General features: G+C 40.8%; 1 protein-coding gene across 2 annotated transcripts in view; it reads left to right on the plus strand.

The window, feature by feature from the left end:
- Positions 1–20267, plus strand: part of nbas (NBAS subunit of NRZ tethering complex) — a 182729-nt gene that overhangs the window by 6948 nt on the left and 155514 nt on the right. For both annotated transcript variants that reach the window (XR_015125006.1, XM_086263811.1), the window contains exons 7-15: positions 5672–5805; positions 7184–7317; positions 9472–9570; positions 11881–12019; positions 12111–12176; positions 12279–12407; positions 12813–12876; positions 13418–13611; positions 15092–15367. Coding sequence is in view for 1 of the 2 variants with exons in the window: in XM_086263811.1 (XP_086119937.1) it covers positions 5672–5805; positions 7184–7317; positions 9472–9570; positions 11881–12019; positions 12111–12176; positions 12279–12407; positions 12813–12876; positions 13418–13611; positions 15092–15367 (1235 nt within the window). In the remaining variant the exon portion in view is untranslated. The remainder of the gene's footprint in view (positions 1–5671; positions 5806–7183; positions 7318–9471; positions 9571–11880; positions 12020–12110; positions 12177–12278; positions 12408–12812; positions 12877–13417; positions 13612–15091; positions 15368–20267) is intronic.

A 20267-nucleotide genomic window follows, 5' to 3' on the forward strand; every position in this document is an offset into this window, starting at 1 on the left:
TATTTTGTGTTTTCAGCTTAATAATGGCATCCTTAATTTGCATCAACATCCCATTGGACCTCATGTTGAGAGTTGAACAGCTATGAAATACAAGTTTAATAAGTGAACGCATTTGCCTGAATCCGAGCAAAGCATAAAAAATCTTGAATCAACTCCAGACTTTTTATTTGCTTAATATTTCATAGCATAACAAGGGAACAGGCCTCACCTGGACATCAAACTGCTGGCTGTAATTCAGTTAATGCAATACTTTAGTAATCCTCCTTCAGTTAAAGCTGAAAGTCTGCACTTTGTTTGTGTTAAAATACACTCTAGTCTTGTAGAAAGGCAAAATTGCAAGAATTGTTATTGCACAAATACTCAGGATTCCGATTGTGTATTAGAAATGGTATACACATCACAAGCCTTGCAGCTGACTGACAACCTGTCCAGTCTGCCACCCCATGATAGCTGGGATACGCTCTAGCCTCCCAATGACCCTGAACATACTGTTGGTTTCACATTAAGTTACTGGACATATTAAATATCCTAGCTATACTGTTTTAGGATTAGGAATCCACCAAATAGCTACTGTGGCATCCACCTCTGATGTCAGTATGCCTCTGACAGCAGGCATTACACTAGTAGAATACAACCAGTGTAGCTAAATAATAAGCATTGTGTATTTACAGTGTTTTTATTTATTTAGAACTGTAGCATGTGTATACAAAACCTCATAAAATCAAATTTATGTTAAAAGCAATAACTGTAAACGCTGTAGGTATTAAAGCTGATTTACATCCCCTGAATAATTAGAAGAAATTATGTATTTGGATCAGCAGTCCTTAATTTGGAGACTTGTTTCTACAAATGATCCCACACAATCCTTCAGGGCATATTGTCAGATTTTCTAGATGCATAAATTAGAGTACTGTGATGACGTTGAACGGTGTCGATTCACTGGCGTCTGTGGATCACTGCAGAGTAAACCGCTGTTATGAATCTGCTGTGAATGAAAGCTGGGAAACAAAGGAATCGGAGCTGCTTCGTGTGGCATCTTTCCATCTGCAGCTATCAAAAGTCCACTCTGTGATTGAGGTTGACTCTTAAGCTGTAGTTCTAAATTCACTGTATGTAAATTGAACATTATGTTATGCACAATATTTGTTGTGCTTCTTAACGTCTGCTCTGAGCTTGGAGTGTGTGTGAGACTGTGTGAAAGACACGTGAACAGCATCCGGGATAATCACCTCGGTGTCTACATGATCGCTCATTAAACGCAGCCTTGTTGTGACAGATAAAAACAGTTATTCTTAATTAGACGATGAAATTGTGTGCTGTGTTAGTTTTATTGCCGTATCTGAACATAGGTAAGCCCCAACTTTCTGTGAGCTCAGACGTTTAAAACATATAATGCTGAAGTGTCTTCTAATGCAGTTGGACAGATTTAGATGTTTTATATTTATGGTTTGTTTATTTTTTGTTGTTTTTGTTTATTTAAGCCTACAGTGGTTATGTAACAAATCCAGATATAATCCACCCCCCAGCACTAATGGACCACTTGGTTCATAAATTACCTTACTCAACACCGTTTCCTACATAAGTGTAATAATTTTGATCTGATAAGCTACTGAATAATACTACATTTTAAGGCGCTATATCTAAGCATTTTACTCTGAAAGTTCAGCCATCCCTGGCCCAGACTCATGATCTACTTCTCCTATTTTGGACAGGGCACTATATAGTCTCCCTGTGAAGAGAGTGCACTTTAAGACTGTGAAATCGAACTTGGTTTATAAAATGCTTACATATATAAGACCTGTAGGTCCACTCAGCGAACACTTCAACAGGTCCACCTTGCTAGTACCCGCTTTTTGCCTTCAGAACTGCCTCAGCTCTTTGTTGCATTCAGCCTCAGTTTTCTGTCTGTAGCTGAAAGGAGTGGCTGCTGTAGCCCATCTGCTTGCAGTTCAATTTCATACATAAAAGATGGATTTAGTCTACATTTGCTGCAATGCTGGCATGTTTCCCCTGGGAACCCACTGCTGTTCCCACTGCTCATGCTGATCACAAACCTTTTCAACCTGTTGCAACTGCAGTAGAATTGAGCTCAAGCCAATCAAACACCCTCGTCTTAAACCAGGTTCTCTTTCTGACAGAAGCTGTCAGGAGGGGGTAAATCCAGGCAGGTCTGTTAGAATAACAGGCAATATAATGGGATGGTTACTATGGCTTCTAAAAGTGTCTGAACAATAAATTGACAATACTGGCGTCAATTCAAATATGAGAAGTGTCGCTGCCAGATTCCCTTTGCCGTCCTTTATGTTTCTGATATTTCTAGGCATTACAAACAAGAAGGCATTGGTCATGAGTGTATACACTCTTCTTTCACTTTGTTAGGTACAGCTTGCTGGTAATTGGTTGGACCCCCTTTTTCCTTCAGAACAACAAGGTGCATGAAAACATTCCTCAGAGACTTTGGTCCATATTGACATGATAGCAATCACACAGTTGCTGCAGATTGGTGGGCTGCACATACCTGTTGTGTTCATCCCAAAGGAGCTCTATTGGGATGAGCTCTGGTGACTGTGGAGGGCATTTGAGCTTTGTGACAACAGACATCAGAAGTAGTAGAGTGTGGTCATAAAGGGATGGTCAGGAATAATGCTTGGATATGCTGCAGCATTTAAATGACGGGGGACCAAAGTGTGCCAAGAATCACCACCACCAGCCTGAACAGTTGACATAAAGTGAGATAGATCCATGCTTTCACGTTGTTTACGTCAATTTCTGACCCTACCATTCCAATGTGGATGTATGCAGGAAAATTCAAGTAGATAAGCAATTTGTGAAATACTAAGACCAGCCAATCTGGCACCAACAACTAAGCCACATTCAGAGTCACTTAAATCGCCTTTCCTCCCCATTCTGATGTTTGGTTTAAACTTCAGCAGGTCTCTTTACCATGTTAACGTTCCTCAATGCATTAATTTGCAACTAGGGCTGTTCGATGTAACGATATATATCGGATGACGATATAAAAACGTCTATCGTTTCATTTTATGCTATCGTTTGTTCCGTGGTGTCGCAAAATAAACTGTTTACGGCAATATTTTTTCATCGTTTTGATGGTCACCGTAGTGGCTATATTCATTTCTTAAAGTTCTCTCTTTCTCTTATATTTAATATAACCACACTACTGACGGACAAGCGCCTGTTTTTATGCGTTTTGGTTAGCAACAACGACGGTAACAGCATCGCGTGTCCGCTTGTTTATGTTCCACATAAACCTTTCACAATAAAGCTCAAGTTCCTGTTGAGACTTTTCAAAATAAACTGAATCACGTGAAAGAGCAGATTATTTACGGATGAGAAGTAAAAAAAGAGCCGACAGGTGCTAAAAAATAAACCTTAGACTCAAACTTAAAACAAGCTTTTCCCGCAGCACGCTGTGTAATAAATACTCACAAAGAAAACGGTGGCCGTTACAACTTATGTCTAAAAATGTGTCGTTTCATGCATCAGTTAAAACACTCGACTCCAGGTACACGACGCGCAGTCGAATTTACAGAAAATGTTACATTTTTGTGATTTATATCGTTATCGAGACGATAGAATTCTTATATCGGGATATGAGATTTTGGTCCTATCGCACAGCCCTAGTTGCTACCATGTGATTTATGGTTTATGAGATATTTACATTAACAAGCAGTTCAACAGGTATACCTAACAAAATGGCCAGTGATTTATTTATTTATTTGGACCTATAGCTGTGTTTAAAATGGCAAACAAATCACAACATGTTTTGAATTCCAGTTTTGTGCCCATATTTTTTTTTTCATTAGTTTTTCATGTTTTGTTTTTGTCATCTCTGCCGCACCTTCTCAGTCTGCATTGTGTCTATATTTGTTCTGTTCCGGCTAGTTGTCATTGTGGGCCGTTAATGGTTCAAAGTGTGGATAACAGTAGCCCCTGGGCCTGTGTAAACCTTAGCCTCCCTACTCTTTTTTTCAATTCATTTCATCGCTTTTTTCCCTCCATTTTTCTTTTACTTCATTTCATTTCACGGAGATTTGTCCTAATGGATTTCACTGTGATCCTGCCTTTAATGGCATTTGCGTTTAATGGATAAGTGTGTGTGTGTGTGGTGTGTGCTTTACCGCCTTTTCATAATTCATAAGAGTTGAGTTCTGATAAATGCATCTGCAAGGCCTTAGATGGAAGGCTTCTGTTGGGTCATTGGGTGCAATTCTCCTCAACTTCAGCATCTGCCATCACTAGAAAAATAGACAGTAGCATCCAATTTTCCAGCTCCCCAAAATAGCCATCTATGTGGAAATGGAGCCCTCTCAACTGCAGAACCAACATACTGTATACAATTCATAATGGGAGACAAGATGGCAAGAGAGGCAGTGTGAGAGGGAAATAAAAAAAAAAAAAGAAAGAAAGAAAGAAAGAAAGAAAGAAAAAAGATTGAAATATAGAGCCTAAAAGAAAACTAGAAAAGAGTAGCGGAGGCACTTGGTACTTATGGTTTTCATAACGGCTACATGTTCTTGTCTGCTCCTAAGCTGAGTGTCTCAAAGGTGTGTTAAATCGCGCACTTCCTTCCTAAGGTACGCTCTGATACTTAGGCCTTCAAATCTGGGGAGCTATTGTGTCTCTCAGTGTGTCGGATTCATTGTTTCCCCCCTCTCTTTTTCGCTCAGCGCCCCCCTTTCTCTCATTTTCTCTCTCTCTCTTTGTCTGTCTCGCCTCCCACTTCTTCCCTTTGTTCTTCATTTAAAATTCTAGTCATACAATATCCAACGCCTCCATTAGTTTGCAGTATTGCCCACCAGGGGTTGCAGCAGCACTCTGCAGCCAAGAAATTCAGTACAGGAAAACGCCAATAGCGCTGTTATGTGATATCAACAAAAACATAACTTCCTTTTTAGAAATTTATTGCTTAGACACAGCACCCGTGGTATCATATTATGTTTCACACTGTTCTCCAACTGCAAAAATCTGAGACTGCGCTAAAACTTGCATCTAGTTTAATGCCTGAATGATTATTCTGCTGAGTTTGTGCTCATGTTTGCACAAGTCTTCGCCCATTTACCCCCCAACCGCTCCATACTGTTTAATGTGGCGATCAGGTATTCAAAACCGGCTCAGGATCAGAGGCCTGTCAGACTGCCCAGGCTCTTCTATCAGAGGGAAGGATGACAGCGAAGCCTTGAGAAAATGCCAGCAGGCACGGATGTGCTTCATCACAGCGATATGGTTACACTCACAGCACAGCTGAGCCAGCAGATTGCTAAAGCGTAGTCTATACTTCAATAAAAGTTCAATTTATGGTCTCCGTTCTCCTCCCCACCTTTCTCTCTGGCTCTACCTTTATCCTCATCTCCCAATACGTGTGTGTGTGTTTGTGTGAAAGTCTGTGTGCATGTCTTTGATAGACAATTACTGAGGTTTTACGTTTGAGTAACCTTCCAAGATGATCTGGATCGGACCTTGCACACATTGTGTTGATGTGTCGCATTAGCCTTATCTGACTCCTCTCATCCATATTCATCATCAGCACACGTCGGATCACAAGGGATTATTCGCAGAGTTTTTCATCTGACTTAATTTGTAATCTTTGGTTCCTTGAACGTCTTGTCGTTCTTCCTTTCTGTTTTACGTTCTGTTTCATCACCTGCTACAGTGCCGAAGGACCCAAATCCCCAGTGGCGAAGGGTGGCGTGGAGCTATGACTGCACTCTGCTGGCCTACACTGACAGCACCGGCACCGTGCGCCTTTTCGACCTCATGGGCAGCGAACTCTTCGTCATTCCGCCGGTAACAGTTCTTCTAAGAAAAGAAAAAAAAAAAGTTAATGTTTCAAGCTGTGTGTGTGAGTCAAAGTGAAAACCAGCACCTTCCTGTTCTTAGTTTGATCCCCCTCTTAGCTCAGGATCCATCAGCACAACCGTGCAAGTATCATAGTCAGAGTTATTCCATGATTCCCATCTCCATAGTTTCTTCTATTTTCTCAGATGATTGCTTCGGCTACAGTATGTTATATCTTAACTGAATGCATTTGTGGTATGATATATGGAGGAAAGCATCAGTTTTGAGTTCTGGAAAATAGTTTCTTATTCTGCCAAATTGATAGAACGCTACGGGAGATTCGGTGCTACTTCTGGCTGCAGGAGGATTCAGGCCCGTAATCTTACCTCCAGAGATGGGCTGAGCTGTGCCGTTTCAGTGCAGCACACATTTTGCTGGGCACTTTGAGCTGTCTGTCACTTTTGAAGAAAATGTCTCCTTGTCAGACACACTCTGTGCTCTCTTTGCCCGTCACTTCTGCTTTCTAATTCACTCTCTGTTTCTTCTTCTCCATTGTGTCCCATTTCTCCGCCCCCCATCTTCATCACCTTCCCTCTTTAATTTTTCATGCTAGCTTCTCTCTGTCTCCCCCAGAACCTCCTGTATTTCTCTCCTCTGTCATCCTTGCATGTGTCTCTCTTAGTACCTCTCCCTGCACTTTCAAGTCCATGTGCTATTCCTCCCTCAGTTTAATGCCCTCTGTGTGCTGCATATTATCATTCTTCTGTTTCTGTCCATCGTTCCTTTCAATTTTTCTATCCGCCCTGTCAGAGATGGCGAGCGCAGACGCCCGTCTTCTCCCTAGCCACGCACTCATCTTTCAAAGCCTGTGATCCTCATTCCTTTAGTGCATCTCTGCTTTGTGCTTGCACACTTGCATCAGAACCCCCCCCCCCCCCCCCCCCCATCCCCCTCTTCTGTACTTTGTACTGTTCCCCTTGTTTGTCACTGTTAAGTTCACACAGTGGCGACTTAATGCTATTTCTGGAAGGGATGATAAAACGTCAATTTGACAGAAAGTGTACGCGTGTATGAAAAAATGACAGTTTCTTCCCTTTTTCCCCCACGACACTCAGCTTTTGTCTGTCTTCTGCTTCTGTTGTTTTTCATTCCCTGTTTCATTACTTTCTTTTTTAATCTTTTGCCTGTTTTTTTTCCCTTTGGCAAATGCAGCTTGTGTGATGTAACTTTAGTTGTTTTTAAAAAAATAAAAATAAACAAGTAAAAAAAAAAAAAATTTGTGAGGGCACAAAAATCAATACTAACGATTAAGCAAATTTTACATATTTTGATGTCTTTTGATACCATGTCAGTGATTCTTCTTTGTTTTCTTGCTTTTTAAATCCAGGTGGCGAGCTTCCCCGGGGATTTCAGTTGTGCAGTGGCAGGCCTGATCTTCCTGGAGTATACAGCTAGTGCTCAGTGGTCAGCCGAGCTCCTCGTGATCACATATGGTGGCAACCTCAAAAGCTATCTAGTCAGGTGAGACACAAAAATGCTGGATTGAAACTTCCTTTTTCCATTAGGCTGGGTCACACTTTGATTTTATGACTTGCACAACACCTTTGACCCATTAGAAGGCCTTTCATTACTTACTCTTCACATTACACTTCACCTGCTCTCACCACTTAAATTTCAATTACCACTTTTTATGTACTCCTCTCTTTGTCTGACTTTTTAATTCCTCTCACTGTCTGTGTTTCATTCCTATGTATCACTGAGGAGTAAGTCATGACAATAACTGTATTTTGTTACAAAAAAAGGAATATTACTGAATGTGTAATATGGAGTATGTAGTGGACTAAGGGCTTAAGTGGCAATTTCTTCCTCTACATTTTTGCTCCCAACCTCTCTGTGTGTTTGTGTCACTGTAATTTAGCATTAGGCCAGGTCACCGTTTCAGAGTGATGATGATGCTTATTAACCATATGTGCAATATGTCAGTTAGAGAGTCTGTTGTTGAACAGTCACAACACAATAAACCTGCCTAAATGAGCCTTTTCTTCACTGCGCTGCCACAGCTTTACACTTTAGAACCACACAGTGTGCTGAATGATAATTGCAAATTGATGTGATCAAGATCATTCACAGCAAACAGATAATTGTCAGTTATCATTAACACCTCCCAATTAGAGATGTTGGTGCATTTCCAGTTTCAAGTGCCTGCTTATTGTTTATTGCTATCTAATTTCATTGCATTTTTTCAAGCTAACAACTCTCTTAGACGAGGAGACCTTTTCTGCTTTGTTACTATATGATCTAAATGCATGCATTCTAGCATTTATTCATTCTTATCACTTTTTTTGTTTAAAGCTTTTTGTGGTGTGTCTTAATACTATACTATACTTGAACATTTTAATACCATTTCCCTTTTCTTGCCACTCCTCATGCAAATGGGCATTTTGAATACTTGATTAATGACATTCTAATAGCTATGTGCTTTCCTAATAGCTGTGCACGCCTTCCTTTTAACATTATCACTGTTGCATTATTTCAGGGTCCCCCCCCCGATCTTGTTTGTTATTTTGCTGGCTCTCCAAGGCATAGGGTGAAAGTTTTAATGTGTGTTGAATCTTGATAAGACGGCTTTGAGCGTGCATAGCGGCGTTTGCTAATAAGACGAGGGGAAAGCTGATTTATTTTTCTATTAGAGGCGGATAAATGGTGTTGGATGCTTTTGAAACATCCAAACTGTTAGTCTGTGTGTGTGTGTGTGTGTGTGTGAGAGAGAGAGAGAGAGAGAGAGAGAGAGAGCTAGAGAAGGAGAGAAGGGAGGTAATTAAGATGTGGGAGACATTTGCACCAGATTTCCTCTGAAAGTGTTTTTAAGCTTATACTCACTCTTCCTCTTCATATGACTGCATTCCAATATTGTCGCTCAAACAGTTTAAATTAGAATTTCAGAATTATAGCTGAGGTTTGACAATAAGTCACCTCTCTCACCCTCTTACACTGTGCCAGCATTTCTTTTCTGCGTGTGTGTGTGATTGGTTCAAGTATTACTGATGTTGTGGGGACCTTATTTGTTTTCATCATCACAATATAGGGATGTGTCTTCCTTATGGGGACAACATTAAAAACCAAGTCCCTTATTAAATAGTGAAATCATCAAATTTTCAGATGCAGACATGGGTTTATGTTAGGTTTAGGTTTATGCAAGTTGTGCTTTTTTGCATACATGTATATCTTCACATGCATGCTTTACTGTGGTACGAAGACGTGCATATGTAGAGGAAGCCAAAGTCTAGGAATTGTGCACATCCCTCGGCTATTTCCCTCGTTCTCCCTTTCTTTCCCTTCCTACCTTTCATAGTCTCTTTCTCTCCATACAATGTACACTGAGAGGAAACATTTCCCCAGCGAGATATCTAAACACAAATTACACGTCATCCCCTCTAGCACCAATCTAATTTAGATTGCCCACTTAAATTTGATTATTTATTTTGCCATGTCTCATTTTAATTGCATCTGGGAGAGAAATTGCTCTGTCATCTTCCTCAAAACAGCTTTGTCGCATCATTAACACTTTCCACATGAACACTGGTGTTTTGATTGTTTATGTGCCAGAGTTCAATTATAGGCAACTTTCTATTTTAATATCATCTCTGTCGCTCTGTGTCACCCTCTCTGTTTCAGCATGGGAACCAATCAGAACTTTCAGGAGAACCACAGCTTCAGTTTTTCCTCCCATTACTCCCACGGGATCACCTCAGCTATTTACCACCCTGGCCACCGGTATGTTAAATGCTGCCAACACCCCGTCAGCCCAGATATCCTGTTGAATAAAGTTGAAATAATAAGTATTTTGATAAAGAAAAAAGAAAAGCTTTGAGCTTTTAATTTATCATTGGCACCCTAATTATTGCCCATAGCCTCGACTTGACACCCTTAGACATTTTATTCTTCTTGTGGCCTCTGCCATTCAAGCCCACTTCCATTAGAGCCGCGTTTCATCAAGAGTGTTTTTCATAGCTTTATATTCAGACATCTACAGACATCCTCATAAATCCCTTGAATCAATTTTTATGTTGAAACCCACTGCCGACCATGCGATGCAGAATGATTTCAAAGCCTTTCATCATTTGATATCTTGGGCCGTCGTCAATATGCTCCTAAATATGTATTATATTGATCAGTGAGCTGGATGTGTTTACTGCATTAAACAAACCTTTATTTTGCTAAAGGTTGCTTTGCAGAAAGATATATGATAGAATGTATAAAATAGATTATCACTTGGGAAGTCCAATAAATAAAACATTCTTGTACAGAAACACACATTCATATATGTATATTCTGCACAGGCAGAATATGTTACTCTATGGCAGCGGTCCCCAACCCCCGGGCCTCGGAGCGGTACCGGTCCGTGAGTCGTTTGGTACCGGGCCGCGAGAGTTGAGGCTCAGGTGTGAAATGTATGGTTTTCAGGGTTTTTATCGGTTTTCAGCGTTATTTTGTTATCGTTTTTATCGTTAACTCTGTTTTCCTGGGTCTTTTCACGTGTGTTATGAATAATTCTTCTTTTATTTCGGTACCGGTACTAGTTTATTTTGTTGTATTTATCCGCGACACCTTAAAGGCCAGTCCGTGAAAATATTGTCGGGCATAAACTGGTCCGTGGCGCAAAAATGGTTGGAGACCGCTGCTCTATGGAATAGGTCCAAGGGGTTGCTCAGGGATAAATTAACCAATTACTTTAATGTAGTACCTGCAGGAATTTCCTGTGGCAGCCGAGCAAATGTGGCCTTTTACACGGCTAGAATTAAAAAAGTCTGGCTTATATCCGTGACCTTACTGTTCTCACAATGGCACCCATTCTGCACAAACCATTTAGTTTGGCAGCTTAATGGATTTTGGCAGCTACTGTCTAGTGTTTTGCCAATTGATAGATGCGATAAAACTTTAATAATTCCCATGCGGGAACTGGGTTAGCATCAGAGAGAATTTGATAGATAAGGAAGGGAAGAAGGAGAAAAAGGTGATAAACTGGGTAAAAGAGAAAATATTTCAAAAACTGAGTGTAATTATGAAAATGGTGCATAATTTATTTTGTAATGCATGCACACCTTTGAGTGAGTAGTATCAGAGAATGTGCATCAGAGGGACAAGAGTCTGGCTGAATCCTTTTTCATGAAACAAGAAATCAGAGTATAGAAGGAAATCATATTGGAGGTTTTGCACACTCTGTCCTGTCCTCAGCTGAACTATGGACACGCACACACATGCATATACTGATAAGCACTCACTGACGCATCACCCTCCCTACCCCGGATCCAACGCCACCTCCAACGCTTACCTCCCCTCTGATGTGGACATCGGGTCAGCTGGAGGCGCAGTCGAAAGATTGCAGCGGTCCCAGATCAGATGTACACACTGGAACACTTTCCCATGTTGCTTGTCTGTGTTTATTGTGCTATGGTGTGTTGATATCTGTGCATTCCTGTATTATCCTTTTGTGTTACACATTTCGATGTTTTTTTTCCTCGCTACCTAGCCTGACCTGTCTCCCCAATGTGATGTTTGTGTATTGTATGTACGGTCGGCAAGGTCTGTCATCTCGGTTGTGGGCAAAAGACCTGCAACTGACAAATAAAGGCTATCTCATCTCATCTCTCATCTGCCAGTTTGCAAACTCATCTGTGAGATCTCAGCTCCAGCAAAACAGTCTATTTCTGTGCACCAGGGGGCAGTGTTGAGCTGAACAGCAGTCCACCATTCACGCCTATCTCTGAGTTCCTGATCAGTATTGTATCGGGCTCTTCTCACTGCAAAGAGAGAGCCTCTATCACTGTGGTGCTGCTTGTCTTAACTACTGACCCACTGATTCCAGTCGGACTTTTATCCGATAAATAAAACTGATATCCCCCGGTTTGCTAAATGGTGCTTTTATACTGTGAATTTTCACTGATCCCTTGGCTTTGACCCAGGCTGAGGATAGCTTCACAGTGACAATTTTAACTTTAAATCCTTGATATGCAGTTTAATTTGAACTTTTGGGGCACAGTCGCGAAGGTGGTATCCACAAATGTGTGTGTTCCTGTTTTTCAGATTGCTGCTTGTAGGCGGCTGTGAATCAGGCGATGACAGTGCATCCAAGGCCTCTTGCTGTGGCATCACAGCCTGGAGGGCTCTTTCTGGCTCACCACACTACAAGCAGGTCACCAGCTATGAGGACGATGTCAGCATGGCAAGAAGTCACACATGCACACACGTGTTTATGCAAAAAAATAGATATATTTATGCAGTATGTAACACATTACATATTCTGTTTGTGTTAGAATCAGAAAAGAGGTTTCTTCAGGATTCCCAGTTTTAGACTCTTTTCCAGACAAGGAGACGAAAAGGTAGGGCTGCCCTCCTCTGTGTGCCTGATGGAGAATTAAGCTCAAGTTGTGGAAGCTGGTGAATATTCTCTTTAACATGATGTGTGTGTCATCATTGGTCAGGACGGTGTGTTTCGCATGAGCCTGAGCCCTGACGGCACCCTGCTGGCTGTCATCCACTTCTCTGGTCGTCTGTCTCTCTGGGACATCCCGTCCCTTAAACAGAGGGCAACATGGAGTCAGGACCTGCAGGTATGCCTCTGACTTACTTGTGATTTAAAGCATCCATGATTTTGCTTAAGTAGAGTAAACCTGTGTGCACTTCCATTTGTGTGCCGTGGGAATATTTTGTACATTAGATGCTTGGCTTACTGTATTAATGTAATCTCTTTCTGGCCAAGGTGTGTGGTGGGAAAGATTGCGTGAATGTGTGTGTGCTTCCGTCAGGCAGAAAGTGACATGGCAAATGGAGAACTTATATTTTCAGAATGCTTTGCGGATTTATGCGGCGTGTAAGCATGTTCTGCTTCATTGCTGGCACAGCTTCTGTCTGTGTGTGTGTTAAAAGTGTAAACCGGGTTAGCCGATTAATTTCTTCTCCCATCGCTCTCTCTTCTTCTTTTCCTCCCTTCTTCATTCCTTCGTTCCTCCCCGCAGCCAGGATTTGAGGAGATCAACCCAGAGTGGAAGACATCGCTGGAGAGAAGGAAGAAAATAAAAGGTAGTTTGGCCCGAAGGGCGAAAGACAGCCTAGTTGGCTGCTGACATAGCAGTCCAGCCTGGATACAATTTAATGATCTTTGACGTGCCTTATTCACCGAATTATACAGTTATAGTGTGTGCCAAGGATAGCAAAGGCTGCCCATGGCTGTGTATGGCTGTGTATGGGTGCGTTTCTCTGTGTGTGTGTGTGTGTGTGTGTGTGTGTGTGTGTGTTCTGTTTGTGCAGCTTTGACAGTTTTGGGCCAGTAGTGATGACAGCTGTGACAGCTTCTGTAAGCAATAATCTGTGTGATACTTCATCTCAAGAATGACAAATGATGTCACATGTCCACATGTGTAAATATATCTTAGAGGAGGAAAGTAATTCAGAAACACTGTGATCCCAGAAAGTGGGGCCACTGATGACAAAAGCTGTACAACGCACGCGCAGACAAACTTTTATTATAAGTAGGGGAACCATCTTTTCTGTTCCGTTTAGGTCAGCTTCCTCTGGTAGACAGTCACATCTTTAACACTACCCTTATGTCTCGCTGTCGCAGATAAGGAGCAGTTCTATCCGCTGGTAGATGTGAGCTGGTGGAGTGACAACGTGCTGATTTTGGCCCGCTGCTCTGGCTCTGTCACCGTCTCCTCTGTCAGGACATTGCGCAACCTTCTGGGGAAATCCTGTGAATGGTTTGAGCCCTCACCTCGAGTCACTGCTGCACATGATGGGGGCTTCCTCAGCTTGGAGGTAAAAAAAAGAAAGAAGAAAAACATGTAAAGATAGAGGTGTTCACGTGGTTAAGCAAACAGAGTTTGTACAATGGTGCAGGCCTCATGAAAGCATCCTTTTGCAGTTGTTAGATGATAGATTTTGGACTTCAGGGCTTTAAAAGGCACATGGGAGAATAGAGGACAGTTCTTCATCTCTTTTATCAGTTTTCTACACTGCTTATTGAGTTCAGTGTGGCACAGGCCTGAAGCCTATCTGAACAGGCAGTGGTCTGGAACAATGAAAGAGACTATATGGGCCACATGTTTGTCATGAGGACATCACTTATTTCATTAAAATTAAAGAAAAGTGTAAAATGGGCGTGACTGCACATTTTTAATAAAAGGTACACCTGCTAACACAAGTGTGTGCTCAGGTCCTCTGACAGCTGAGGTGATTGTGTGTGATTCATTTTTTTTTTCTGCTAAAAAACTACATCCTTATATCCCTGCAGGTATTTCCAGTTTTCTAGTGTCATTGTGTGTGACAATGTGTAATTGTGTATCTGTAGTGGTAAAGGGATGAAAAATGATTTCCTGCATCTTCATCCTCAGACAAAGACCATGATATCACATCACCCTGCTCTTTGCTTAAAGTAGTGTGCTTTTTTTTTGAAAAAATTTTTGAAATCTGATTGCGTAGAGCACAATAAAAAGCGAGCAATTTCTTTAGCTGCTAACTCTGAGGAAAGGTTTCATCACCCTGTCTCAGTGCAGAGTGTGTGGGGACGGGGGATGGGCATCTCTTGTTGTATCTTACAGCAGCGTGTGCATTGATAATGCCCTGAACATGGGGTTGTGCGTATGTCTCCACAGATGTGGAGTATTTTCCCTGTTTCTATTTTATGATGATTGCTGCGCACAGCTGTTATACAGGTGCTAAACGTGTCACATTTTTATGAGTGAAAATCCAGAGGGGCATTGCTCCAAAATCTGAGTATTTGCCACAGTGCGCAGTTTTAAAATGGGCTCCCAACTGAGGCAATCACAGACCTACAGATCAGGTTAAGACAAGTGAGAGAAATCACTTTGGACAGCTAGGATTTAGATTTTTCTATTGAGCAGCTTGACCTTGCTGCTGTTTTGTGTTCAGACAGCCTGCTGAGCTAGCATGAGGGCGTTAAATTAAGTGTCCTTACCAACTTAAACACAGCTAGATGTAAACTGTGCTGGGTGCTTCATTTATCATCCGCCATTGAATGCTGGCACCGACGTGTCCATATGCAGCATCAGAAAGTCACTCTGGGCAAAAGACTGTAAATCTGAGGCTCAGTCAGTTGGAAATGCGTCGTCTTCTGTTTCACAGCCCTCATCTTATGATCTTGGCCAATGAAACAGATGTATTTTATGTGAAAAGACAACTGTGGCTTTATGATCACTTTTAAGCCATGTATTGGCAGTGTCATTCAAAGTCTTGCGCTTCCACCCTCATTTCAATTTGTCTTGTGTTTGTTTATCAGTGTGAGGTGAAGCTGGCCCAGAAGCGTGGGCGCCTGGAGAGCAGCCTCAGTGGGGGAGCCAGCGAAGATGAGGAGGGAGATGATGGTGGAGAATCTGATTCAGACGAAGAGTCCTCAGCCAAAGCCCGCTACTTTGGCTACATCAAGCAGGGCCTGTATTACGTGACAGAGATGGAACGGTTCGCTCCACCACGGAAACGCCCTCGCACAGTTATTAAGAACTACCGTCTGGTCAGCCTGAGGTCAACCACTCCGGAAGAACTGTACCAGAGGAAGGTAGGAGGCTAACACGGCTTGTAAATAAATGCAGTCTGATGAGAAAACGAACTCTTTTCTCCCACCCACAAAATACGTTTGTGGGTGTCACTCTAAAGGCAATAATTTTATTGAACAGGTAAAAGCTCACATTGTGCCCCACAGTGAGGATACCCTGCTATTTAGTCAGCAGGGTGAGAGCTAAATTTAATAAGTGGGTAGCAGATATAAGTTACGTGGGGTTTGTCTCTTGAATTTCAAAGACTTCCTCTGAAGCCTGAATCTCTCTGAATGTTTCACTTTGAATTGTGAAAGTGGTGGATCATGAGACCTTTGTATGGCTGCAGAATAAATCCAGCCCCTCTAGTAAATGGCTATCACTGAAAAGCTTGTGATGAAGCCTGTTGAAAAAGATGAATTTCCATTCAATTTTCTGGAGCCATTTATTGTATGTTCATCACTAAACAGTGAATCCTGGCTTTGATGATCCCCCGACTGATCTGTTGCCGATCTCCTGCATGAATCCTCCTGCAGATTAGGGATCTTTGATTCAGTTTACCATGCATCTCTATGCGTGATTACAACTTCAGATTTTCCTTTTCACTACTGCACATCATGCGTATAAAAAATATGGTCAATTTCCAGCTCGCCTATGCATGCTTATGTCTCAGCTCTGGTAGTTGCCACCTACGCCTCTCTAAACTGTTGCTTTCCAGTGTGCCTTGGTTTTGACAGGTCTGTGGATTGCATTCTCTTACTGTGCACCTCAGACAAGGAATATTTAGAGAAATATCTAAACTTAGACAAACTTATGTGCAGGGATGGATTTCATGACATTTATTGTGTATTTTACTTTATGTTTCACTTGCATTTGTTGCATGTTGTGGGTCTGTATGGCTGCCAGCTCTATTTTGGTAAAGACATTTTGGGACTTCCTCGAAAATAAAAAAAAAAAGTTAATAATTTAACCATAAGAATTGTTATGATATTTGTGATAATATGGTGATTAACTCAACTAACTAAATCCACAAAATCCCAAATCTGTGGCCATCTACATTTACAACTTGCATTCAGAATCCAGTCAAAGCCTCGTTGATTTCAAATAGAAATTCAGAAATTCCTCCACAAATAGTGACGTACTTGCTGCAGAACAGTGATTTACTTGCAAAATGACATAGGTGCTTGGCAACCATGCTTTTATATAGGAAAATAACCAGTAGACAACCAGCTGAGTTGAGTCCACTATTGCAAAGAGGCACATCACACATGAGTTGCAGTCATCGGTGCAGACTGACCCAGGTGGCTGCTGCCACTCATTTAGGGCTGCTGAAAGTTTTAGTTGTCGAACTGTCCAGATGTCTCTGTTGAAAACTCTCTAGCATGATCTGCCTTTGGTGCATCAGCTGTGTGCTCGGCCAGCAATTAGGATGGTGGTAACTCAGTTCATATCGACAGTAAATGCAAATAACTTTGGTATTGTCAAGGGAACCATCTTTAAAGCTGAACTTGCTATTTTTTGTTTTTTTTGAAACATTCAGGGAATAGGTGCTGTTTGTAGACACACAAGGCAAAGTTTGACATTTCCTGTTGCAGCTGTGTTAAACAGAGAGTTCTCAGAGTGAGGTCGCACAGTTTTGGTGAAAGTACAGAGTCAGATTTCTCTTACTGTTTACTTATTCATTGCAGCACACGCAACAAAATGCTTACGTGTTTAGGTTGTGAAGAGCTGTCGTCAGTGCTCATGCTGAGGTGCCTTCATGTGTTGGATTTGAAGCCTCAGCAATCTAAACAACAATTCCAGTGCTGATGTGCAGTTCTCTGCCTTGTGTGGTTTTATAAATTCATACTGGGAAAGAAATTAATATTACTTACTTAACATGTCAAATATACTCCATTTCTAATTACACAGTCCTTTATGTAAGGCCTTTATCATATTAACACTGATACTGAGTCATATGTGCCTCAGTGCTGTGCCAGTTAATCTTTTTTTTTTCCAATGTTGGATATCACATTTAGCATGAAGCTCTTCATTTCTTTTTGCTACTTAATTTAGCAGCATCTGAAGAACGTCATCTGAATCCATTTGGCCATTGACTGAATTGTAACGGGCTGATCTGCAAAATTGGTTTCTGACTAAATAAATCCTGTGCCAGCTCAGTGAAGTGCTATTGTTTTGTTGGATCGGCTCCAAAGTGCCGTTGAAGAGAAATGAAAACCAAGCAAGATGTTCAGCCTGCTTTAACGCTATTTTTCAGACAGGGGATTCTCTGACATGCTAATTGCTGCATTAGAAATATGGCTGTTGGTGCTAGTTGCTACAAATTGCAGCAAAGACAACAACATGCTTTATCATAAAGCCCAGTGAGAGTGGTATCGGCTCTCAACCGGCACAAGTTTGAGCACGGTTCATCAGTCATTTTTATGACCCATCATCCACTGCCTTCTTCATCATTGTCATCATCATTAGATGCCATTAGTCATCACCATCAATCCTAACAGTGGAGAGTTACAAAGTAATACATCATTATTATCTCTTTGTAACACTTGGTACTAGCAGCACCATCCCAGCTGCTGCTTCTGCTCTCCTGTTTGATTTTTTTTACATTTTTTTATTTGTTTGGTTTTAATTTGTACAACATATAGCTCTATAAGTAATCATCATACACAATCATACACATATAATAAATATATGTGTATAATAAATATGTGAATATTTATTATATGTGTATGATTGAGTTTAATGTGTGCATGGATATGGTATTTATTTATTTTTTTTTTACATGCGTTTTAATTGTCTTATATATGCTTAGTTTAATTTGATATTTCAATAGCTACGCACACACAGACACACACACGCAGACGCTTTCACTCAGTCGCAGAAACCAGAATGACCCGATCTCTCCCCAGAGATTCACCTCAGCCAAGGTCTGTGCTGCAATTGACTGTGAATAGACTCGAACAAGTGATTCCAGGTTATTTCCTCAAGTCAGCCTGTTCATGTGTTTAAGAGTTTGATGATCCATTTGTTGGCGTAACCCTGATTGTATGAGTAGAATACTGGCAGAGCTGCTAACAGTTTTATTAGCTGAATCCAGAGAGAGAAGGAAACATTTTTGATGTCCTCCTACGTGAGGTTTAACTGTGTGGGGTTCTTATTGCCCTCCAGGAACCACAGTCTGGATAATGTGTTGCTTTGTACTCCTACACAGAAAAAGAGATGGATACTCAGTGTGTCTGTCAGCCAGTGTTCTGCCACATATGCACTTAAGCACAAATTGAGTGGGCTTGCAAAAAAATATCCTTTTGATATTGGGCTGAAAGATTTTGTGAGACATTGATATGATAAAAAAAATCTTTTATTATTATAATGTGCTGACATTTATTCCTGGCCAATAAAATATTATTAATAATGACAACATCAACAATAAATAGAACGGGACAGTAGCATGTGTCCATTTTCATAAAAACTCATAAGACCGTTACAGTTAAAATATGTGATTGTGCTGTTAAAATTTATTAATGTGGAAGCAGAAATGTTCCACAGAATCAGTTTGTCTGACTTGTTCACTGCTTTAGATTAATATCATCATAATCTGAATATGATTTTTAGCTAGCCTCTGCATGGTAAGTAATATGCTTTAGCATGCTAAATAAAACTAAATAAGGGTAGAGCTTCACTTTAAAATACTTACTAGCATGTGTTGTAAAATAGAAGCTAATGTCTGATGAATTTATTGGCAAGGTCATATTATCAGCTGTGTGACAATCTATTGGCAGTGACATTGTAAAGGAAGACGCATAACATTTTTAAAAAGGGAGAGTAAAAAGGAAGAGAAACACCCTTCAACCATGCTACGAGAGTTGACATTGCAAGGTCTGTCCACCAGAGGGCAGAATACCAGAGGCTGTTATGAACATGTGATCTGAGCAGCCTGGTAGTGTGTGTGAGTGTAAAACTGAAAATAAGTAACGACACATAGCAAATGTTAGCGTCTGCTTATGTTTTTGGAGTCTGAAAGGAAAAAAATCTGAATATCAAGGAGTATTTAGATCACCAAATACTGCATTAGTTTTAAAAATCCTGTCTCAGGCAGGCTCTACTTTAAAGCATCCGCTGTGCCGATGGTCAGTTGTGATTGTGGTGTAGCTATTTTGGCTTTTTTTTTTTTTTTTTTTTTTTTTTTGAAAGATGGTGCTGATGCTTTGTGTCATTTTAAACGGCTTCTGATTTCTCCTTTATGTTTTCTAACTCGGGCTATTTGATTTTTTTTTTTCTTCAGATATCCCCAGACATGAAATTCCCTTCAGACATTCTCCTTCTCCCTCTTTAGCAAACCCAATTCAGTCTGTGTCACATTGCGCATTGCTACACTGATTGAAATCTGCATGTTCCAGCTGTTCCTATTCGGTCTTTGGGTATTCTGTGTGCATACAAAAAGGCTGCGGTGTAGGCATAGATTTATTCAATACCTTGACATCCTTGTCCTTCAGTGTAATGGAAAATATGTCTGTGGACAATGCTCCCTCTATCTTTTTTCCCTTTCTTTTTTTTTGCAGTGGTATTTTGTAGAAACATATACTTTAATGTTTTCTATTTAATTACATTGATTTAGGAACCCACAGCATGAATCATTTCGATACCCCTGGGATCAGGATTGAATATAGCAGAAAATGAAACTAATTGATCTTTGTTTTTGGGTGCTTTTATTCAAATTTTACATTAGAAACACATAGTTCCTCTTTGTCAGAGGTGCTGCTTGGCCAATTCCAGGACTAGCTTCTCATTATTTCCTTTTATTTCACAAACACTCATCATCATCCCTACTAAATCATTGTTGAAATGCTTGTCTTTCCTGATGATATGGATTTGTTTTAGTGCTGTCTTTCCACTGTCTGGAAGAAACATTCATAATTAAAGAGC

This window comes from Aulonocara sp. 'chitande type north' Nkhata Bay, linkage group LG15, assembly GCF_057382095.1.
Source record: "Aulonocara sp. 'chitande type north' Nkhata Bay isolate Kocher_YH1m ecotype deep benthic linkage group LG15, A_spYH_male_GT1.1, whole genome shotgun sequence".
Taxonomy (NCBI): domain Eukaryota; kingdom Metazoa; phylum Chordata; class Actinopteri; order Cichliformes; family Cichlidae; genus Aulonocara; species Aulonocara sp. 'chitande type north' Nkhata Bay.